The sequence below is a fragment of the Quercus lobata genome, chromosome 1 (assembly GCF_001633185.2).
Source record: "Quercus lobata isolate SW786 chromosome 1, ValleyOak3.0 Primary Assembly, whole genome shotgun sequence".
NCBI classification, from domain to species: Eukaryota; Viridiplantae; Streptophyta; class Magnoliopsida; order Fagales; family Fagaceae; genus Quercus; species Quercus lobata.
In genome coordinates, this window is record NC_044904.1 from 31973722 (window position 1) to 31998634 (window position 24913).

At 31.8% G+C, this 24913-nt stretch overlaps 2 protein-coding genes across 2 annotated transcripts; one reads left to right on the forward strand and one right to left on the reverse strand.

Moving 5' to 3' along the window:
- Positions 1–9274: 9274 nt before the first annotated feature.
- On the reverse strand, positions 9275–11260 carry LOC115952601 (desiccation-related protein PCC13-62-like). Its single transcript, XM_031069780.1, has 3 exons — positions 10893–11260; positions 10377–10602; positions 9275–9646 (listed from the first exon to the last, which is right to left on the reverse strand). The coding sequence occupies exons 1-3, from the start codon at positions 11258–11260 to the stop codon at positions 9275–9277; spliced, it is 966 nt and encodes a 321-aa protein (XP_030925640.1).
- An 8036-nt stretch (positions 11261–19296) lies between these two features.
- Positions 19297–21669, forward strand: LOC115952609 (G-type lectin S-receptor-like serine/threonine-protein kinase LECRK3). The gene has a single exon (XM_031069792.1). The coding sequence runs from the start codon at positions 19297–19299 to the stop codon at positions 21667–21669; it is 2373 nt and encodes a 790-aa protein (XP_030925652.1).
- The last annotated feature ends 3244 nt before the right edge of the window (positions 21670–24913 follow it).

Consider the following 24913-nt stretch of genomic DNA (forward strand, 5'->3'; position numbering starts at 1 on the left):
GCTTCAAATGATTTAGAAGCTAATATTAGTGGTGCAACATTGCCAACCACTAATGTTGAGGAAAATCCTAATGTTCCAAATTGAGGAAAATCTCAACGTTCCAATTGAGGAAAATCCTGATGAACTTGTTAAGGAAAATCTTGATGTCCCTATTGAGAAAAATTATCAAAAAAAAATTTCAAAAGGATGATATGAGTTTGTTGCAATTAAAATTTGATCCCGGATTGCGTAGACAAATGTATACTTGTCATGTTGATCAACAAGATAAGATTTGACGACAGTACATTAAGTTGGGCCCATACCAACTTCATTTTAAACATTTTAAAAGAGTCGAAGCTTTCAAGGTTCTTAGTATGAAGATAATCGGTTTAAATCATAGCTTGAATATTCTCCTAAAAAATATATCGTTTTTTGTCTTTCATGCTTTCTCTTTCATAAGCCAACTAGGCATAATGGACAAAATGCATTCACAGTTAACGAATTAAAGAGTTGGAAGAAAGTTAGAAATGGCAAAAGTTGTTCTTTTAGTCTTCATACGGGGAAAGATCTTAACTCCACTCATAGATTTGCCTATAAAGCGTGTCAAGATTTGATGAACCAATCTTAACACATAGACAGGGTAGTGGGCAATTTCACTTCAAAACAAATTGCAAATAATCGACTATGATTGAAGGCTTCAATTGATGTTGTTTGACATCTTGCCTTGCAAGCTATTTGTTTTAGAGGTCGAGATGAAAGCTCTACTTCAACCAATTGGGGAAACTTTCTTACGACATTGGATTTGATGGTGGGCTATAATAATAATGTTGTTGAAATAATGGCAAAAGCTCCAAAAAAAAATGCCACCTACACATCACCTCAGATTCAAAAAGAAATTCTACATGTTATTTCAACCAAAGTGAAGAAGGAAATTAGGGAAGAAATTGGTGATCAAAGTTTTGCATATTGGTTGATGAAGCTTGTGATGAGTCCATGGAAGAGCAAATGGTTGTGGTTTTAAGATATGTTGATATAGATGGCTTTGTGCGAGAACGATTTTGTGGGATTGTTCATGTTGCTGACACTGTGGCATTGACCCTTAAAAAGGAGATATATTATTTGTTCTCTAATCATTGCTTAGATATCCAAAACATTCGGGGGCAAGGATATGATGGTGCAAATAACATGCGGGGTGGGTGGAATGAATTACAAGGTTTGGTTTTAAATGATTGTTTTGCACATCACTTACAATTGGTATTAGTAGGAGCATCAAAAGCAGTTGTCCCTCTTAATAGATTTTTCACTAAATTGATTTTGGTTATCAATAAGATTCGTGCTTCATGCAAACGTATTGAGCAATTAAAAATTGCTAGAGCTTCCAACATTGCATATTTCATTGATATTGAAGAGTTTGAGACTAGGAAATGACTTAATTAGATGGTCACTTTATAGCGACCAAGAGATACTTGTTGGGGTTCACATTATAAATCGGTTTCTAACTTGATAAAGTTGTTTAGTCCAACATGTGAAGTTCTACTGAAAATCATGGACAAAAATTTTTTCATAAAAAGTAGAAGTAGAGTCCGCTCATGAGGTATTAATTTCATTTGAATTTGTCTTCATCTTGCATTTTGTTAATGAAACTATAGGGATCACTAATAAACTTTTTCAAGCTTTGCAAAACCAATTGCAAGACATTTTAAATGCTACACATTTAGTTTCATTGACTAAAAAACTTATCCAACAATTTAGAGGTGAGAAATGGGATGACTTACTAGCTACTGTGATATCATTTTGTAAGGAACGTGGTATAGATGTCCCTAATTTTTTTTTAAGAGATAATTACAATATGTTGCTAACCCCGTATCTCGAACCCTTTCCCCCCAGGCCACCAAGCATTTTGTGCATGGGAGGTGTCAATTCAGCTACAAGACCTTTGGCAGATGTCCCTAATATGAATGCTCATTATGTTGCAAGATTTGGTCGAGCTCGTCATCAACAAGAGGACTTTAGAAATGAGCATTATTATAAAGTATATATTTTTAATGCAGGAATAGATTCTCGATTGCAGGAACTAAATCATCGGTTTAGTGAGAAGGCCATGGAGTTACTTACACTTAGCTCAGCTCTAGACCCTCAAGAGGCATATGAATCTTTTTGGGTCAATGATATTTGTTCATTGGTAGATAATTTTTATCCAATAGACTTCACAAGTGATGAAAAGAATGATTTTAAGAAGGAACTTGATCTTTATGAGTATGATGTAGCTCAGCATTCAAGGTCCAAGAATTTGAAAAATATTTTTGAATTGTGCCAATGGATGGTGAGAACTAGAAAATCAAGATACTATCCGCTTATTTATAGAGTGGTCAAGCTTGTGCTTACTCTTCTCGTTTCTATTGCAACTACAGAGTGAGCATTTTCAGCTATGAATGTCATCAAAACTTACCTTCGCAAGAAAATGGAAGATGAGTTTTTGTCAGACGCTATGTTGTTATTCATTGAAAGGGACATCGCTGCGACAATTAGTATGGATTCAATAATAGATGATTTTGAAATTTTAAAATGATGGCGAGTTCCATTTTCATAAATAATTGCGTTGTAATATCTTAAAAAAACAATAATTTTTTGTATTTTTCTTTGTTGATGGTTTATAAAATGAATGTTTATTTGGAGTTTCATTTTTTTTTTTGGTTTATACTTCTACCCCCCCTAACTCCAAGTCTTGGCTCTGTCCCTGCTATGAAGGATTCATATTTGCAATTTTGGATCCAAATCTGTGCTTGGTCCCATTGAGTAATCTAACACAAAAAAGAGGGAGCTAAGTGGTTTTTGGGGTAATGATTAGGTTCAACATGGTTTTGGTGTCATTGAGGATCTAACCAACATGTTAAAGAGTTAACACTATTTATTTTGACGTGGATTAACTAATCACATGTAGTGATTTAATAGGGGAACCTAACCAAAATTGTTTTCTAAATTATATATTATAAAAGTTGGATCTCCAAACTTGAGGATGCACACAGTAATGACACATACCTCTTTCTCAAGGCATGCAATAAGGACATGTCCTCTTTTTTATTGCTTTCAATATCCATTAATTATTTTTCACAAAACAAAAAAATAGAAAACAAAAAAAACTAATTATACATATTAATGGTAGGTTATAAATATTTTGTGCTAATAATATTAAGGTTAATTGTGTATTTATTATTATTTGTTAATCAATTTTAACCATCCCTTTTCCAAAAAAAATAATAATAATAATACAAAACAAAAAATATAACTATCTACTTTTATATATATTGACAATGATTATGAAAATATGGAATAGAAAATCTAATTCTCATTTATAAAGGAAATTATTTTCTCTCCGTAAGCATTTTTGGTATAAAAAAAAATGAATATGGAAAGTTTCAAATTGTCCCTTATACAGTACAAAGCATGGACTTTGGTGAGAGGAGCTGCACCTTTGGCTCATGCCAACAACATGATCACCATTAGAGAGAAAGAGATGCACAGTCTGGCATGGGCAGCGAGCACTACCATAAGAGAGAATTCAACTCCTATTGGTTAGAGGTTGTAGAACACCCCTCATTAGTTAGTACTAAGTTGGACCACTGCGAAGGAAATGTGCAAAGCCCTCAAGCTTCATGCTTTCCCTTTCCTCTTCCCTACTTGTCCTTCACGATGGTACAAAGCCGCCCTTTAGCCCATTATCCTAGCTAAAACAGTTTTTCTCTCTCCTTCAGCCATAGTATAGTACTAGTAGTTGTTTTAGGGTTTGTGGGAGGGAATGAGAGTGAAACTCTTGTTCTTGTACAACCAGTAACATTCCTCATACTATAAGAGGAGAATGTTGCTGAGCAAAGGAGAGAAAAAAAAAAAAAAAAAAAAAAAAAAAAAAAAAAAGGGTAGAAATCTGGGTATGAAAGAAAGGCAGAAAAAGCATGGGTTTTTGGGAAGAACAAAATTGTATAACCATAAACTTTCTATATATTACATAGCTTTTAAGGGGGAAGGATATAATATCCTTCACCCAACGTGGTTTTTCATCCTTTTCATAAGATTTTCCATGTATATCCTTTGTCATTATTTATTTTTCAGTCCTGTCATTCTTTTCCATTTCATGCTTTGGTGTTACAAATAACATTTTTGATAGTCGCCAAACTTGACACCCAAATGTACCATTAGGATTTAGGTTATACACATCTAAGTTGTCTTAAAGTCTAACTTGCACATACATCCACATTAGATTTGTCGAGTTTATTTTTTTCCCAAAAAAAATAAACTTTTCTTATCACATTAACTATGCAACTTGCTAGTTACAAATACCTTTTTCAATTACCAAAACATAAAATGTCTCTTCCTTTTCCCCAACCTTTCCCCTCCCTCAACCCCTTTGTATCAAAAATACTTTTTTTTTTCCTTCCTCTACATATTTTCATATTTATATATGTTTTTAAAAAATGTTTCTTTTTATCTCTCTTATAACAAACAAATTTAATATATGATGGGATTTTTTTTTTCACTGCATGTTTGTACTATCGAAGGTACCTCTCTCTCTCTCTCTCTCTCTATAATCTTGATTTTCGATTTGTTTTAATGCTTCGTGTTTCATGGATTGCTTTTTTTATATTTGCTAACTGAGGTTCAATGATCATTTTGTGGCAAAAGATTTTTTTTTTTTTTTTTTTTTTTTTTGTGGTTCACAAATGATTGTTACTATTTCAAGTTTAATGTCAATGTTCATAAACTTTGGTGTTTTGATTGTTGTACTTTTGATTAATCTTTTTGGGCGAGGTGTGAGTGTGCAACCATCTTGATCTGCATGTTATAGGGAGCAAGAGCTATAATTTTCTTTATCTTCATGCTTAGTGATTGACCCACCACTAAGCATAATGACATGAAGTTCGCACATGAGAAATAAGAAAGGATTTTGACATTGAAAAACTTTTCCTTTTCCTCTTTAAATTTATTTGTTTTTAGATTTCAATTTTTTATTTGGATTTATATTTTGTGTGTGTGATGAAAATGTGGGAGCTTTTGGTACTTTCTGGTACAATAACTGGTATGAGGAATACTATGTCTTTGACCTAGCTCTTTCTTTTCTTCCAGAATTCTAATCTTATCTTATGTTGATACAAATTGCTTTTGTATGGGTAAAATACACTAATACAGTTAACACCACTAAGGTTTGAACTAATGCCAACTAGGTCTAAGGCTTTTCAAAACTGGCCAACTTGGTCCCTAAACCGTTACTCATTTTTTCTTCTCTTTCTCATAATGATTAGGGACCAAGTTGGTCAGTTTTGAAATGTCTTGGATCTGATTGATATTAGCCCAAACATCAATGTTAACTATATTTTACCCAATGTTTTTAATTAAGATGTTGCCATTATCACTGAGGTACTAGAAAATGAAAAGAAACGAAAAGTCTTCCATGGTTGAATTATTAGCGTATTTTCCTTAAACAATACTTGATCATCATTTTTTGTCCCAATTTGTTTGATAGGTTATTATCATTATTTTTCTCCATTAAATCTATATCCTAGATAGTAAAATTTTCAAATGTTAATTACCATAAAGTTGAGAATCCAAAACCTTACATTTAATAAGTATTTTTTCCTTAATTTTTATATAATTATATCCCATTAGACAATGATGAAGATCATTAATTTATTACTATATAAGTAATTGGTAGTACAATAATATGTGTGTGTATGGAATTTAAAAAAAAAAAAAACAATGAATATGTTTCTAAAAAAACAATTAATATGGAAATATAAATTATAGCTATAAATTGAAGGAAATTATTTTCTCATGTCAATTTATTTTTGGTAATCTAAGTAGGAAAAAAAAAGGAAAGTAACAATGGATATAGAAATATGTTCTTTCATAATTTTGTGATTTACACACATCAACTTGAGATGGCATATATATATGGGGCATATTTCAAGCTCACCCTATGAATGCGCATGCGTGCACTTAATTAGTCTCGTATTATAATTCACTAGTTTGTAACCTGAAATTGTAGTTGTGCTATTAATGTTAACTTGGCTTATAAAACATATAGGACATTAGTTCAGCCAAGATATTTAGAGGCACTTTCTCCACACAAAAAAAAAAGATATTTAGATGTACTAAATTTTTTTTTGCTTGAAATTTTCATAATATTGGTTACGCCAAGTTTCTCAATACATTGCTATATATTATATATATAATTTTGAAAATCACTATTGGATACTATATATATAATATTAATTCACAATTACTGTCTGCAAAATTCAACTAAATACCACACAAAATAAAAGAATAAATTGGTCCAATAATATCTCCTAAATTGAATGGGGATAGGTGCATGAGATCTTTTAGTTAAATTACAATTTGTTACGTTCTAGATCCTGACATACAAAATATTTGAATAGAAACAGTATAAAAAAATATGCTCATTAATTTAGAGAAAAATAACAGCAAAAATCTAAACAATTTAATTTATATGTAAATCTAACAAAAGAAAAATTCAATTTTGAATCTAATTAAATTTTTTCTAAGCATTTGTAGGTACTCAAAAAATAAAGGCCCAAGCCCACTAAAAACTATGGTACCTTGTCCTTCAAATCAAGCCCAAGCAATGGAATTTTCTTTAGAGAGTGAGAAAATACTTCAAGTGCAATTCTAAGCTAAGTTTAAGTCTATTGCCGAAGAGCCCTGAATAACAGCTAGATGTAACTCAAGTAGAAATTGAGAATAATGTTCTCCTCGGGCTGGTTTGAGGTTTAGTTTCTTATATATACTTAGTACAAGTTTTACACTAGATAATACATTGTTCACTTTCTTGTTTTTCTATATCTTATAGAAAAAGTTCATCATCCCCTTTTTTCTGGGAGGTTCCCTCCTTTTATATCCTTCTTCCTTGCATCATAACCCTCCAGCTGTACGCCTCAAAGCATTCCTCAGGATACTTGTCCCATCAAAGCTTTGCTGAATGTGGTAGAAGGGGCTGCTAGCTGTGAAGTTACTATTTAGGTGTCATTTCTACATTAATGTAGTTGATATGGTTGGTGTAGGGCATTCAATGTGAAGGTGGGAGGTATATCTTTCAAGAAACTTCCCCCCACTATCCTTGCTCCCATTATGGTCATTTCTCCTCTCCTTGGGCCTTCATAAGCTACTAACTACTCTGTTTCTACTTCCATCTTCGGGTCGGTGGAATCCTCGGAGCTTATTTACCCCTTCGGGCTAGTTTATGCAAGCTACTCCATTGTCTAATCCTCTTCGGTCCTTGGACCCCCCACAACATTGGTTATATATATATGATTAGGTTTTTTATTATTTATTTATATTTAACCCCTCGTTTTTACATTTAATTGACTCACTTGGTATAAAAATTAAAAAACTTATATTAGATGAGATATGTGGCACAAAATTAAACTCTAATTGAATTCAAATTTTTACATTGAATTAACTAATTTGGCACAAAAATTTAAAATTGGTTATATACATACATACATACATACAAACACACACACACACACACACACACACATATATATATATATATGATTAGGTTTTTATTCATTTATTTATTTATATTGAACTCCTCATTTTTTATATTGAATTAACTCACTTGGCACAAAAATAAAAAAACTTACATTAGATGAGGAGTCCAAATCTTCTATCCCACTCTTCCTGCTCCACTATATATTTCACAAATAAAAACATGCCACATATCCATCTAATTTATTAAATGCTAAATTTATACCTTCTATTATTTCAATTTTCTAAAATAAATAAATAAATAACCCATCATATTTAGGAAATTGAAATAATAGAAGGCATAAATTTAGCATTTAATAAATTAGATGGACATGTGGCATGTTTTTATTTGTGGAGTAGGAAGAATGGGATTGAAGATTTGGACTCATGAGATGAGACTCGTGGCACAAAATTGAACTCTAATTTAATTCAAATTTTCATACTAAATTAATTAACTTGGCACAAAAATTTAAGAATTTAGATCAAATGAGACACATGGTGCAAAATTAAACTCTAATTGAATTTAAATTTAAAATCTAATTAAATTTTTTCTTAGCTTTGTCTATTAATATTGTAGGGATGAGGGGCCCAAGAGTATATGTTGGGCCTTGGGCCTTGTTTGAGGACGCTTAGTGGTCCGAGGACAGATAAACAATAATGAAGATGCAAGACTCAAAACTCCATGAGTAAGCTACAAATGAGAAGGCTGGGGAAGGTAGGCTGAGGAGGAGTATCTCCTCAGTTAAACGAAGCAGAGGTCAAAAAATGTGTTCTGTCATCCAAAGTGACATTCCAGGAAATTCTATTGATAAAAATATGCATTATGAATGTACAAAACAAATGGGAGCTAGGAAATATCTAAGGGAAAACTGCTACCATCGCATTGAATGCTCTACAGCTAACTCTCTTGCCGCATTAATGAGGAAATGATACTTGAACAGTAGTTTTCAGCCTTACAGCTACTTCCTAGAGCTTTCAGGAAGGTGCTGATATGACAGGGATCAACACCAACAATCTAATCTACACGTGGAGGGCAGAGATGAAAGGTTGAAGAGAGTATAAAATAAGAGGGAGGCCCTAAGAGAGGGGGATCAAAGAATTGAGAAAGAAATACTATAGTAATAAGAATTGTACTTGTAATCAACTTCAAGAAATATATACGAGAACCGATCTCCTCAGATTGCGCCGAGGACGATTTTCTTTAGATAAAACCGGTCTATTTTTACTTTATGGTCATCTAATCCACTATAATTGTTACCTAACTCATTAAAGTATAGTTTTCCAACCCACTCTCTACAAATTCATTGTATTGGGCTCTTTGGGCCTAAATTTTTTTAACTTTTGGGCTTAGAACTCAAACTGCGTCCTTACAAATATATATAGATTTTGGTTATTAGTCTCGTATTATAATTCATTTTGGTTTCAAAACATTCTCACTTAACCTCACTGTTCAAATTAGAAAATTTAAGCCTTTTTTTTCAATAATATGGCAGGATTTGAACTTATAAGGTCCATTACATGATGATATTCTTTATCATCAATTCAATACACAATTAATGAATTGATTAGAAATCACAGAAAGTCAAAAATTTTGAACAAACATGATAAAAAGCTTAAAACAATAATTTTGTCACACATATAATCATAAAGGCTCACAAAAGATTTATTTGTTATCATTGCAAATGGCACTTAATTTAAACAATGAACCAAAAAATACCAAAGCTTGTTTTCTTGTAATCAAGTTGTAGGTATGGAATTAATGTAGATGAGACCTAGCAATGTGACCATTAGCTCCTTTAGGATAGAACCCACCAGGTTTATGCTCACTACCGGAGCCATACACAATCCTCAATATCTCTTCTGCGGTCCTATCAAATGCAACCAAGTTTTCATCTCCTGAAAGCACGTTCCCTTTGATCTTTCCCTCAGCACCTTTAGCTGCGGGAACTACAAGGCCTTCATCTCTGTAACCTGCATGTCCAAGCTTATTCCTAAGTTCTGAAAAACGATTTGTAAACTCTGCCACAGTTATTCCATATGGTGTCACTTTCTCCATTGCATGCTCATATAGGTATGCTCGAATAATTGCATCTTGGCCTGATTCCACACCTAAAAGGCCTGCAACAAGCTGAACATAGACATGTCCACATTGTTATCATAATGGTTTAATGATTTTGGAATGATTAGTAATTTATTATGATATTAGAGTAAGTGTTGTGAACTCAACTCATGTCTTTTCACTCTACCAATCTACTTCTCAAAGAAAAAAAAAGTTGGGTTTAAAATAAACTTGCTGTAACTTTTATCAATGTTACACAACTCTATAACTATATATCACATGTGGATTTTGACAAATCCATCATTAAATAATTTGAATTGCATTCTCTTTATACCTTATATGCATGCAAAAATAAAGATGACCGAAGATTAATTATTATCTCATCTATAAAATGTTTAAAATTCAAAAAAATTTAACTTTAAAATTAGGCAGAAAAAATGAGATTGTGGATTAAAAAGTAAATTACATACAATTTATACCAAATTTGGTTGTATATTAAAATTTTAGATAACATATATAACCCAATGGTAGGATTTTTAAAATATTAATCCAATAAAAAATTATTAAGTGAGTTATACCAAATATATATAACTTGATTGTGGACCTTTAAAAAATTACAAATTGTTTTTTTCAAGCTTTATCCTTAATGGAAAATTTTAGTTTAATCTACAAAATCAATGATAGTATATAACTATGTATATATATGCACATACATGCGCATAGAAGCAATAAATTGTTATTGCTGTCTATTTCTTTAAACATTACTAGGCATCGATAATCAAATTTAAATCTTGGTTACCCTTCTAGAAGCAGGGGCTTGGAGTTTTGGAATGGTTCCAACGTAGCCAGTGAGTCCAACATAAGGAATAAGGTAAGATGCAAGGAGGAAGTTAAGTCCACTGGCATAAGGATCAAAAGGTGGGGACAATGGTCTACCAAATGCACTATCAACCACTTTTGCAAATGATGCTTTACTTAAATCCAATAATGGTCTAGGAAATCCTTTAACTAATTTTTGAATCGCCCTGCATCAAGAACATAATAGCTAGTACCATGACATTTAAAAAATATATATATATAGCTATGACAGGATTTAAAACCTATAGTATCTACATTATGATAAATATAATAATTCATGTTTATCATTATGTTAAGATATCAATGTGTTTCATTTCAAATTAGGTGAGATTTAAATCCAAATCCTCTATTCAAAGGGAAAAATCTTTATCACTTAAACTAACTAGAACCCATTAGCCATTGAATCCACACAAAATAAAGAACAAAAGAAATTAAATAATTATTTCAAGAAAGAAACCTCAAGTGCCCAACTTCTTGGAACGCAAATTGCTTGATAATATCCCGGGTAAAATGATCCAGCTTTGCCTTCTTAGCACCAATGGGTGTTGGACCTCCCTTGGTTAAATTTGGAGCAACTTTATCTAAGCCATGACCTAGAGAGCCATACAAAAAGAATTCGGCTTCAAAGAACTCTAAATTTAGAGGAAATTCCAAAAGATTAACGTCTACTTTTGCAATTGAGGAATGGTCATTGTCTATTATGAGTTCAGAAGAATAAAATTTGGGAAGGAAGAGTAGGGAGATCAGTAAAGTTGTGATGGTGGCTGTGCTAATTATAGTCAGTAAAGTTGTGATGGTGGCTGTGCTAATAGTAGTTAGTGCCATAGTTTTTTTTTTTTTTTTTTGCTAGCTCTTAGATATGTCAGATTGAAGATGCTATTGTTTATGTTTATATATAATCTCTGGTTGGTTATATTTAGAAAAATGACACATGGCTAATGCCGTTGTTTATATTTAAAATATTGAAATTGTTTGTAATTAGAATATGTTGGATTATTTGTATAAAAATATTATATATAATTAACTTTAATATTGATTAAATGCTCAATTAAGTGAATTGATGATCATTTAGTCAATAAAAGAATGTTTTTTCAAATAATAATTTTTTTCATTAAGGAATTAAAACTGAGGTTCATTAATTTGAATTTATTAGCATTAGATATGAATTTCAATTTTAGCAAAGAAACCAATATTGCTATTAGAGTAATGCTACAGTTACAGACTATTTTACAATATTTTTACAAAATGTTGATGTGACCAACCTCTTATTGGTTTTTATTTAAACCTACCATTAATATCATATTTTCATTTACCAACAATCACTTACCACATAAGTACTTTGTAAAGTTTTTTGTAAAATAGTTTGTATCTCTAGCATTATTCTTGCCTTCGACAATGCACTTAATTGAGCATTTAATCAATATTAAAATTAATTATAATATATTTTATAAAAATAATCCAACATATATATTCTAACAAATGAAGTAGTATTATCATCTTTTCTCATAAAAAAAAATTCATAAACTAATGCACTCAGTATATCCATTTACGTTTCCCAATTTATAATAGCTATATTCCTTTGTCAAATATCTTCCCTTATAAAACGTTTTTTTTAAAAATGTTCTGACCCTTTAATAAGGGAAGTTATTGGCATAAATAACTATTTATTGTTTGATTTATGAGGAATTCAAACCAGTTGATAACATTCAAATATCATTAAATATAGTTTCAATTTGGTATGAATTCTTTGACTATAAACTAACTTCATGTCTTGCCAATAAAATGGAGAAAAGATGGAAAGAAAGCGGGTTCTCATCCTTTTGTATTCCTTTATTTCCAACAGAATAATACCACTGTAGATTGTCAGATTGATGATGTTGCTACTGTTTGTATTTAGAATAATTTGGAAATTGTCTTTGCATGGTTAGGTGGTTGGGAAAATTATTGTGTCCCGGAGTACCATAATTGCGTACTTCTTCCTCTCACATAAATGGTGAGTCCTACTAATTAAATTTATGGTGGGACCCACCATTTTATATAAGAGGAGGGAGTACATATTTATGGTATTCCGAGAGTACCTAATAATTTTCCTAGATAGTTGTTGAATGGGGGATGATTTGAAAAGGTAAAACTAATTCTGTTTTATTTTTTTTCTCAACCGAAAAAAAAAAAAAAAAAAAAAAAAAATCTGTTTTATTTGAATTGTGAACTTATTATGCATTGATGCTAATGTGGACTTTATCAAAACCAGCTCTAAAAGCAAAATTGGCCGTTCAATAAGTCTAATAACAACTAGTTCTATCATAATTTTTGTAATTGCTGAAGTAGTAGATTATGATTAGTATATAATAAAAGTGATTTTGGTGTTAGTTCAAGTGAAAACGACGTTGTATTAATCACAACCTATAGGCCTTGTAACTGAATTGGCACCTCCCCATGCACAAAGTGCTTGGGAGTCTAGGGGGGAAATGGTTCAAGCTGTGGAGCTAACAGTATGTTGTAATTATCTCTTAAAAAAAAAAAAATCACAACCTATAGGCTGTAGCCTCAATGAATGGTATATAGCCGCGTTTTAAAAACGCAACTTAAGCCCAACCCCGCAAAATGCAACTGAAACATCAAGAAACGCGGCTACAGAGCTGATCTTGGGCTGCGTTCAGTGCACGCGGCTATACTTCTGGTGCTAGAGCTACGTTTATGTAAAACGCGGCTCAAACACACCCTATAGCTGCGTTTTTGTAAACGGGGTTTAAATAAACGCAGCTAAAAAACGCGTTTTTTGTAGTGTATATAAAATTTTTTGTGTATGTAGCATTGTTGGAGTTCTCATAGGAATTGGCTTATAGCCTTGCCCATTGAGTCTATCCATTGTGTGAAACATGGATATCCCTTAGGAGGCTTACGCGCACGTTCTTCATGAATCCATGAAATGGTCTATTTCTAGGTGCAATTCCATGGCAATCTTCTTGCTGCAACTGGATGTAAGTGATTGAAAAATATAAGATAAAAGTTAAAGTGTGGGGTACGCAAGAAAGCCACGAAACCGTTTCTCATTGTCATATTGAATCCATTAAACTATTTTGTTGAGCTTTTGACTTAGGAGGTAGATGAATTTCCACATAATTAGATGTACACAAACAAAACGTTTCTCTTTGAATTTTCAATCAGATGATAGAAGGGAAAAAAATGAAGTTCTGCATGATATCAAAAATTGTCACAATTTTTCTTTTTTTGTTTTGAGAAAAAGGAAAAACAAAAAGTATTTGTCAAGGTGACAAGTAACAAGTTGTAATTAGAGTAGTATCACTTTTATTGGGCTCATCAATATCACTAACAAGATTTGTATAATATACTAATTGTAAGGTCACAATTTGGTTCCTAAACCCAAAAGAAACAGGATCTAGGCCCAAAAAACCCAATACAATGAATTTATAGAAAGTGGATTAGAAAACTAGACTCTAATAAGTTGGGTAACAATTATAATGGATCCAAATGGCAATAAAGTAAAGATAGACTAGTTTTATCTAAAGAAAATCGTTCTTGGCACAATCCGATGAGATCAGTTCTGTTTATATCTCTTGAATTTGATTACAAGCACAGTTTTTGTGGACAAAATGGGCTTCTGCCCTTTTGGGGCAAATTAATTAGCCTTTTGCCCTTCTTCCCAAACTAAATAGGGATATACCCCTCTTTTGAAAATCGAGTTTTTTAAAATCGATTTAAGCCCTATAGTGACGTTTTCAAGGACCTATAGTGACGTTTATAAAGACCTATAGTGACGTTTTGTAACTTGATATCCATGAAATCGAGTTATAGGCAATTTTAGTGACGTTTTCAAGGACCTATAGTGACATTTATAAAGACCTATAGTGACGTTTTGTAACTTGATATCCAGGAAATCGAGTTATAGGCAATTTTATTGCCTATAACTCGATTTCATGGATATCAAGTTATAAAACGTCACTATAGGTTTTTAAAATGTCACTATAAGTCCTTAAAAACGTCACTATAGGGTTCCAGAATTTTTTTATTTTTTTAACTCGATTTTGAGAAACTCGATTTTCAAAAGATAGGCATTTCCCTATTTAGTTTGGGAAGAAGGGCAAAAGGCTAATTAATTTGCCCAAAAAGGGCAGAAGCCCATTTTGTCCCAGTTTTTGTCACTACAATATTTTTCTCTTAATTCTCCGATCCCCTTTCTTCAGGGCCTTCTTTGTATTTTATACTATCTTCATTCTTTCATTTCCACCCTCGACGTGTAGATTAGATTGCTGGTGTTGATCTTTGTCCCATCAGTACCTTCCTAAAGTCTTTGGGAGTAGCTATAAGGCTAAAAATTACTGTTCAGGTATCACTTTCTCATTAATGCAGTCAGAGAGTTAGTTACAGAGCATTCAATGCGGTGATAGTAGCTTTTTCTTGGATATTTCATAACTTTCCTCTGTCCTGTGCTTTCATAATGTATATCATCGTCAATAGAATCTCCTAGAACGTTGCTTCTACATGGTAATCTGCACCTTCGGACCTTTGCTTTACTCAATCGAGGAGGCTTTCCTCCTCGGACCACCTTCCTAAACTCTAATGAGCAACCCCCATTTCCTCATTAGCTAACGCGGACTCCCATGACAGCGTTTACCAGTCCTCGGACTACTAGATATCCTCGGATTGGGCCTTCGGCCCAACATATACATAGATATATACTACTAGGCTTATCACCCCTACACTAATCATAACAGTACATGTCAATAATTGTGAAAAAAGGAAAATTTGTGTCTTTCAATTTTATTTGCGTAGGCATTGCACAATTATTTTTCTTCAACTTATTAATTTATAATATATTATAAGTAGACATGTTATAATAATAATAATAATAATAGTTGTTGTTGTAATTATAATATAAAGAGATTTTTTTTGGTTATTAATTTTTGTTGACCTCATTTAATTTGTGATTAAATTTTATTAGTTTTTCCCTCTTTAAAAGCATAAATTGTAAATATTAGAATGGAAAAACCAATTCAACAATTTTCAATTAAAGGAGGGAAGTGCAATTAACCCAAAATAATTTATATTGTTATTTTTATAAATTTTATATAAGAAACTATTTTTATTAGAATACTTATTATCCCCCTTTTAGAATCAAAAGGAATACTTATTAACCAAATAATATAATAATATGACATTCTTTCTCAATATGTTGCTTTGGAAACAATTGAAACAAAAATCATCAAGAGGTACAAGAAAATTTAATAACACATGCAATCAAGAAACTTTTGCACGCGTGTGTTTGTGACATGATAAAGAGGTGTACATGTTTATTAATTTTACACCACTTAATAACTTTAAATTTCTTTGAAATATTCAAAATGTGGCATTCAATTATATATACATTTTCATTGTTTTATAACATACATGTCAAATTTCATGTTAATTGGATATTATTTACTATTTGATTGATAAACATAATTTTTTATAATTTTAAAATAAATTTAAAAAAAAAAAACTTAAAATTAAAGAGACAATATGATCTATGATCAACAATTTACATATATGTAATATAAAGTAAGATGCAAGGTTCTAGTAGACTAAATTTGTATTATGTCATTAAGAAGAGCTTAAAGGTATACTAATTATTTATATATAAAAAAAATTATAGTAAATTTTCTAAAATTTATATGAGTTTAGGAATATGTTATTCTTGTTTGAGTTTAGTTACTTTGACAACAATTAAAATAACATCAAAGAAAATAAGAAAAATATATTTAAGAAAAAACATGCAATCAAGAATATTAAAAAAAAAATTAATTGTGGGCTTAAATTATTAAAAATAATTAAAATTTTAATTTTCCCTTAAAAATAAGCTCATATAATATTCTTAATTATAATATTAATGAAAATTTACATTCTCTTTCTTTACTAATTGTGAGTTTCCAATAAATGCTTAAGTGTTTTGCGGACTATCTAACATATTTTTTGTTTAGTGTTTTACATTTAGGACAAAGTAAGGGTTGTTTGGGGTTCCAGTTAGCTCAATTGATAAAGTTTCTGATAGTTGAATAAGAGATATGGGGTTAAATCCCTACCTACACCAAAAACTGATTGGTATCTTGGTTTGATGATAAAAAATTATTATAAGGAGCAGACGCCATAAGTTGAAATTCTATAAAATAGACCTAAGAGTTTTCTCCTTTAATTTATTAATAAATTTTTTGTTATTTATATATTAAAAAAAAAAAAAACATTGGGGACAAAGTAAGGGGTAAAGACATAAATATGGAGCTTTGAGGGTCAATACAGCTTATTTTATTTGTGTTTTACTTTATAAACCATGGATCATACCGGGAATGAATTCTCTCTCTCTCTCTCTCTCTCTCTCTCTCTCTCTCATATATATATATTTTTGCTAATAAATTTATCTAAACAAAAAATTTTAAAATTGTTAAAGTGAGAATGTTTGATTAATATTAATAAATGTGGTGTTAGTCGTCGACTTATATTACAATTTGCCATGTAACAAAAAGATTATGAAAATTATAGTAGCCCTTAAATTATTATCATTATTTATTTTATCTTTCATCTTTTATCTTTTATCTTTTATCTTTTTTTTTTTCCCTAATCTATTGAGAGGAAAGAATGAAAAAAATGCAATTATTTAAAAAAAAAAATTAGCAATTTTTTTTTTTAAAAGAAGAATAAAATTGTTAGATTATATTGTATTAGCAATATAATATTTATATCATAAACTAAACAAATATGTACAATATTTTATGTGGTTCAAAAATAACCCTAAACCCTAGGTTTAATAGGAACAAAATTTGGAAACAAGCCAGTAAAAATATATCTCTTGTAGGGATAAGGGCCCAGGATCATATGTTGGGCCTTGGGCTTAGTCTGAGGACATTTAATGGTCTGAGAATGGACAAATAGTTATTAGGGGTTCCAATTTAACGTTTCATAAGTAAGGAACGAATGGAGAATGGTCCAAGGAGGAACTCCTCCTTGAATATGATGAATGTAGCTCAATTATCTATTCTAGCAATTAGAGTGATCCTCCAGAAAGCTCCAATGATAGGGACGTGTCTCGTGAACATATGGGAAAGACGGAAACCCAAAAATATCTAAGGAAAAGTTGCTACCACCGCATTAAAAGCACTGTAGTTACTTTTTTTGCTGCATTTATGTGGAGAAGACCTCAGAACAGTGTTATCTTAACTATCACAACTCATAGAGAGCCAAAGAGGGTATCAGATGGGATAGGTACTCAAGTAAGGGCTTAAACGATCAACAAGTGTAGGATCAAGATGATCCAAATGGAGATATATAATGTGATAGACCCTCCATGAGAGGAGGATCGGAAATTAGAAGAGAGAACACTGTTGCAATCTAAATTGTCTTCATATCCAATTGTGATCAATTTATACTAGGTTACCTCCTCGGATTGAAAGTTGATTAATCTCAAAATCTTTTATTTGTGTTTTCTTGTAATTTAATTCAGTAATAGCCGTTGTCCAACTCGTTAGAGCCTAGTTCTTTAAACTACTCTCTACAAATTTTATTGTACTGGACTTATTGGGCCAAGATCCCATACATCTTGGGCTTGGATTGTAAATCTGGTCCTTACATCTCTAACTCCCTGTAAAATATTGTTTACAAAATAGGACACTCTCCTACTAACTCATGTTTTCAAAACAAACTTATCTAAAAAAAAAAACTTCCTAGTCTACTTTGTATATTTCCTTCAAGACCATGTTCCACCTTTTTTTTTTTCTTTTCCTCCTTTTCTTTACTTTATCAAGACTAACTAGTTTCTGTTATTTAACTTTTCTGTTATTTATTTTTTTTGAATTTTCGGTTTCTTTAATTCCTAATCTCATTTGTGTGTGTTGTTTTTTTGAATTTCCAATTTTCTTAATCCTTAATCTCATGTTTTTGTTTTTGATTTACCTTCTCAGTTCTCATTTTCTTTATTTTGAAATTGAAAAAAAAAAATACTAAACCTAATTTAAAAATTTCAATTGAAATTCAAATAAAAAAAATTTCAACAAAAATTTACTAAATTTAGAACTACACCAATACACACACACTTCTTTTCTTTTAGTACTATTCAATTCTGAAAAGAATTCCGCCCGCACAAAGCAAATTGGTGCTCTCTCACGTTTGCCTTTTTAATTTGTATATTAGTTTTTCTTGAATATGTGATTTTACTGAAACACCATTTCAAGCTAAGAGGGCCAAGAGTTTCAAACATCTTGCTCATTTTGCACTAGCAACAAGAACGGAAAAAAAAAAAAAAAAAAAAAAAAAATGACATCATTAAATGACAGCTCTAAGATTTTTTTTTTTTTTGGGGTTTAGTTTTACAATCCAAAATTTTAGATAAGCCGAAAATTATAACACTATACTAAGAAAAAAAAAAAACCTCATCATATAATGAGACTAGTATTTATATATTTAATCTACAATTTAGGTTACTAGGACAATGCAAATATATATAACTATCCTAAAAAAAATGAGTAAAACTTCGTTTTCAAAAAAAAAAAAAAAAGTAAAACATTGTGGTTTGCATGAACGTGAGTTACGTTACTTCCAACTTTACTGTACGTTAACGTGTTGAAGCTGCCAGGACTAATTTTATTTGTTGACAAAGAACCGATTTTGTTGACCAGTTGCCCGCGATACACGATTTTTTTTCCTTTTCTGAAAATCTCCCTAAATTCGCTCCTAAAATCTAGTAATAGCGCCAGCAATTGCCAGCTAGTTGCTCATCAGTTCTCAAAATAAAAAGTATATGCATGTTGTCAAGTTCCTAAATTCCTAATACCTTTCTCATGGCTTCCATATTTACTGTTTTCTTTCTACTATCTATGTCCCTTACATTTGGAGGAGCTCAACCTCAACAAATGCAATGTAACCAAAAAATAAGCCTGGGCTCTTCTCTTAATCCCACAACTTCCCCCACCTTTTGGCTTTCCTTTTCTGGCCAATTTGCATTTGGATTCTATCCACAAGGCAATGGTTTTACGGTTGGAATCTGGTTGGTGGGTACAGACAATAATAACACTGTTGTGTGGACAGCAAACCGCGATGATTCTCCGGTCACCTCAAACTCGACACTAGATTTGACAAAGGATGGTAAGCTTCTTTTGAGAGCTGATGAGCAAGGAGTAGAGAAGCTTATCAGTAGTGATGCAACAGAGTCAACTTCTTCTGCCTGTATGCTTGACAATGGCAATTTTGTTCTCTACAACAAAAATGATTCAACCATTTGGGAGAGTTTCAGCTATCCCACTGATACTATTTTGGGAGGGCAGATTTTGTCCTCTGGTGCACAATTGTTCTCTAGTTCATCAGAGACCAATCACTCAACTGGACGGTATCGTCTGAAGATGCAGGATGATGGAAACTTGGTTCTATACCCGGTAAACACTGTCGACGATGAAAGTGAAGCTTATTGGAGCTCTTACATTAGTTCCAAAAGCTTCAAGTTTCGCCTTTATCTCAATTATTCAGGTGTTCTAGAAATCATCAATAGCACTAGTATGGAAAGAGTTAAAGTTTTGAAATCACCATTGGCCGACAATAAGGCCAACACAATTTATCGTGCAACTCTTGTTTTTGATGGAATTTTCCGGTTGTACTCCCATGCCTTTGACAAAGCAGACAAACAAAACTCATCATCACCAGAACCTTTGTGGTCAGCATTGGAGGGCAAGGGTCTTTGTGAAGTGAAAGGTTTTTGTGGCTTCAACAGCTTTTGCACACTCAATGATGGCCAGCCGTACTGTCTTTGTCTTCCTGGAACACATTTTGTTGATCCGAATCTCAAATCTCTCGGCTGTGAGAGAAACTATTCGGAAGTAGGGTGCGGAGGTGGCCACAAAGATCATATTGCAAATTATTCCATGCTTTCCAAGGAGAACATGTTCTGGGAAGATAATCCTTACGCATATGTACACATGTCAACAAAGGAAGAATGCAGCAATTCTTGCTTGGAAGATTGCAATTGTGATGCAGCATTGTTCAAGGATTCATATTGCCAGAGACAGAAGCTTCCACTGAGATATGTTAGAAGGGATACAAAGAGTAGCGTAGCTTTTTTCAAGGTGGGCATAAGGAGCACTGAAAGCTGGAATAAAACTTCTTCCACCCCAAAGAAGCCTCCTCTTCATCATGTGACAACCAATAAGGCTAAAGTGCACATTATTGTTTTAATTTTAGCTTTTACAATATTCTCCTGTCTCGCCCTTGGAATTTCTGGCCTTTACACGTTCAAAATTCGAGCTCTAAGGTATAAAAGACTGAAAGAGAGTGAAACACTGGTCTTGACTAAGGGGCTTACTTTAAATTTGTTTTCATATGATGAGCTCAAAAGAGCTACAAATGGATTCAAACATGAGTTGGGTAAGGGTTCTTTTGGAACGGTGTACAAAGGGGCTTTGTACAAAAGTAAGAAACTTGTTGCTGTGAAGAGACTAGAGAAATTGGTGGAAGATGGTGAAAGAGAGTTTCGTGCAGAGATGCGAGCAATAGGGAGAACTCGCCACAAAAATTTGGTTCAATTGTTGGGTTATTGTGTTGAGGGCTCTAAGAGGTTGCTTGTCTATGAATATATGAGCAATGGCTCCCTTGCCGATCTTCTTTTTAAAGGTATAAGGCGTCCAGACTGGGATGAAAGATTAAAAATAGCATTGGATGTTGCAAGAGGAATTCTCTATTTACATGAAGAGTGTAAGGCCCCTATTATTCATTGTGATATAAAGCCTCAAAATATTTTGATGGATAATTTTTGGACAGCTAAAATTTCTGACTTTGGCATGGCAAAATTATTAATGCCAGATCAAACAAGGACCTTCACATTGGTTAGGGGGACTAGAGGGTATATAGCACCTGAGTGGCAGAAGAATATCCCAATATCAGTGAAGGCAGATGTTTATAGCTATGGAATAGTGCTTTTAGAGATTGTATGTTGTAGAAAGAATATGGAGGTTAATGTATCCGCACCTGAAGAAATTGTTCTTTCTACTTGGGTATATAAATGCTTTGCTGCTAAAGAGTTGGATAAGATTATGGGTGGTGAAGAAGTAGATAAGAGAACATTGGAGAATATGGTTAAAGTGGGATTATGGTGCATTCAAGATGAACCAATTCTTCGTCCTTCCATGAAGAGTGTTGTATTGATGTTAGAAGGGATTACTGATATATCTGTTCCTCCATGTCCAACTAATGTCTCCATGTAAACTTTTGCCGGTAAGGAAAAATTTATTTCTATTTTCAAGTAGCTTTCATATTGTTTTTTTGTTTTTTGTTTTTTTTTTGTTTTTTTGTTTTTTTTAGTTTTTGGTTTTGATTTTTTTTCCTTTCTGTTTCATGTGAGGGCGTATGCAGGTACTCGTGGATCCTCTCAGTAGTCAGGAGTTAATTGTTTTCTTTAGAGGTGGAGACTAGAGAGAATTTCGGTGGAGGCAACCGCGTTGTGGTATTTAGTTCTAATCATGCATGTTTCTCCCCAAAAAAAAAAAAAAAAAAAAATTCTAATCTTGCATGTAACTATTTTTTATCAATAAGATTATAAAGAAAGTTTATCAATTTGAAAGTCATTTACTTCAGAGAAATTTCAGAGAAATTTACTGCATAATAGTTTGTGATGTTCGGTCAAGAAATAAAACAATGAAGTGATATATCAACACGTACGATATGGGTCAATCATTATTGGTGGATTTATTGAATTCTAGATAAGGGATTTATTTCCTTATTTTGAGTATTTTTTAGAGTTGTAATCAAATCATGCATATTTTTAGTTGGTTAATTAATTAGAATCTTTTAGGCAATATTTTGCCGAATTGGCCCTGTGGTCTAACATGAAAAGAATGTTTAATATTCCTTAATAAACTTTCTTTGAGAATTTTTTTTATTTTTTTTTTATTTTCTAGTAGGATTCCAAAGTTTTCTTAATGAGTTTAATTAATAGAATTTTAAAAAAGGATTTTTAAAATATAATTCAATAATCAGTGGAGTTAGATTTGAACGGTAACATCTCTATCAGAAATACAATATTATGTCAATTGAACTAAAATGCTCTTAACTTTAATAAAAAAAAATTTAAACAAGTGTAATTATAGGAAAATAATTTAAACATGCTAGTAAAATTTATATTATAGACTAAACATATGTATACAATGTTGTACACATTTGTTTAGTCTATAATGTAAATTTTACATTGCGACGAGTCCAATATAAATTAATTATTTTCCTCAAAATAAAAACTCATGAGCATCCTTATTGCACTATAGATACATCAAAATTATAAAGTAATTCTCCATCGATGAATCTATATTACCAAAATTTTAATAAATTTAAATTACTATTTCGATTAAAATTTATTATTAACATTTTGAATTTTTCTTAAAATAAATTCTATTTCACTATTTATTTTAACTTATTTTATAAATCATTTACCATAATTTTTAGCAAACTAAAAATTAATTTTACATTATTTATATATAATTAAAAAAAAGTCTTTTGTCATTTAACTTGAGGTAACTTATTATTTTTACTTTTATTATTTATTTTACTTGAGGTAACTTTTATTATTTTTACTAATTAAAATTTGTGATCTTTATTTTGGTCTGACAATTTTGTTTATTATCATCAAACCAAAACATCAATCAATTTTTAGTGTAGGCGGATATTGAACTTAAATTTTTTATTCAATCATAAAAAACTTTATTAGTTAAACTAACAGAAACTCACTTAAATCTGAATCCTAAGTAAATAGTTTTTCCTTAAACTTTTTCATGTGTGGGGTTAGCAATTAGTATATAATTCCATGGAGCCGGACCCATTGGCAGCTCTTTATCTCGCGCATGCAATCATGCAGGAAAGTCCACTGGCTAATGTGCATCTCTATAATAATTTTACCCTCCATTTTTCTGGACTCTGGAGATATATGGTCTAGTCTACCTTGACGAGCTAGCAATTAATCACGTACTCAATGGGCAATCTCCAATCTCCATAGCTATTGTATTGCTGTCGTCCACCCAAGTCAAACGACTCAAACCTTTACTAAGTTAGTAGGCAAGGACCCTCCAAAGTTTTTCAGGCTCCATCAAGATTGTGACTGCTTCTGGTTTTTTCTTTTTTTAATGGAAAAATAGTTTTGAGAAACTGAGTTGAAATAAAGAGATTCTCGAAAAAAAAAAAAAAAAAAAAAAAAAAAAAAAAGAGTTGAAATAAAGACTTTAGATTCCCCAATAAAGACTTTTGCTGAAATTAATGAAGACTTTAAGTTCAAATTAAGTGATTGATGATATTAGGCATCTTCATTAGAATCATTACCAAACAGGATATTGGGTATTATAAAAATAAAATAAAATAAGATATTAGGTATCTTTGTTGCCGTGGCTTGAACGGTGATTCTTTTATGTGTGGCTCAACTCCATGCAATTTAAATGGAGATTTAAAGGAGAGTGATTTGAAGGTAAGATTGGACCTATTCCTGTTTTTTCATAGACCCGAAGCATAAATTTTGCCAGTTGGGTTAGGGCCACTTGCAAAATCTAAGAATCCATGAACTGGTCTAGCAAGAGAGGCCCTCAACAATGAAAAACCCACTTATAGGAAGATTTTAAAGGTTCTAGAGTTATTGTACTAGGAAGGCAAGTGACGCGTCTATAGAGGTTACAATAGCGGTTCCAATTACTGTACAAAAGCCTTGTAAATAGATCATTGTAACTGGTTTTTCTATAATGAATTTTCTATGGGACTGGTTGTGTCCCCATTGTGATTTTCACATTAAAAAGGCTCTTCTTTGGTTTTTCACTTGCTCACCAAATTTTTTGTCGTGCTTTTCTACTTTCTTATGTTACTTACAGATTTGGTAATTGCTTAGCTGTGGTGAAATATAATTATCTGTGTGGATCACATGTGGGTCTAAACAAAATTTTTCAAAGTTAAAACTAGTTAGGGAGGAAGCGAGGAACTTCACCTCTTATTCACGGTTTGTGAATAGTGATATTATATGGATAACAAGAAACAGGCCTTTCTAAAGTGAAAATATGGGGAAGTGTTAGATCATTTGACCTTACTTTCACAAGTTAAACCATTTATTTTCTTGGGAATTCGTAGATGAAACTAAAGCTAAACAGTGGATGGGAACTCCCCCTTCCCTCCCTAATCTCCTCCTTTTGTGAAGGTTAATTTTGATGTTGTGGTCAAAGAGGAAAAAATGTGCATAATTGTTGTAGAAAGAAACCATAAAAGTGAGGTCATTTTTATCTGGATCGATCTAACTGATCGAAGAACAAAATTTTTTTAGAGTCGAAGCATACACAACACAACTAGCAATGACAAAGACAACGGAAATGGGATACAAATTCTTCATTTGACAAGGAGATGCTTTTAAAAGTTATGCTTTTTTTTTTTTTTTTCCCTTCCCCTATAAAATTCCTCCACTCCACATTATTGGTCCATTGAGTTTGGTTT

Bases quoted from the DNA above. Each gene is read 5' to 3' on its own strand.
- LOC115952601 (XM_031069780.1), bottom strand. From the start codon at position 11,260: ATGGCACTAACTACTATTAGCACAGCCACCATCACAACTTTACTGACT. The intron at 10,603-10,892 runs GTTTCTTTCTTG...TTCTTGATGCAG, and splicing joins CAAGAAGTTGGGCACTTGAG to GGCGATTCAAAAATTAGTTA. The intron at 9,647-10,376 runs GTAACCAAGATT...GTCTATGTTCAG, and splicing joins AAGCCCCTGCTTCTAGAAGG to CTTGTTGCAGGCCTTTTAGG.
- LOC115952609 (XM_031069792.1), top strand. From the start codon at position 19,297: ATGTCCCTTACATTTGGAGGAGCTCAACCTCAACAAATGCAATGTAAC.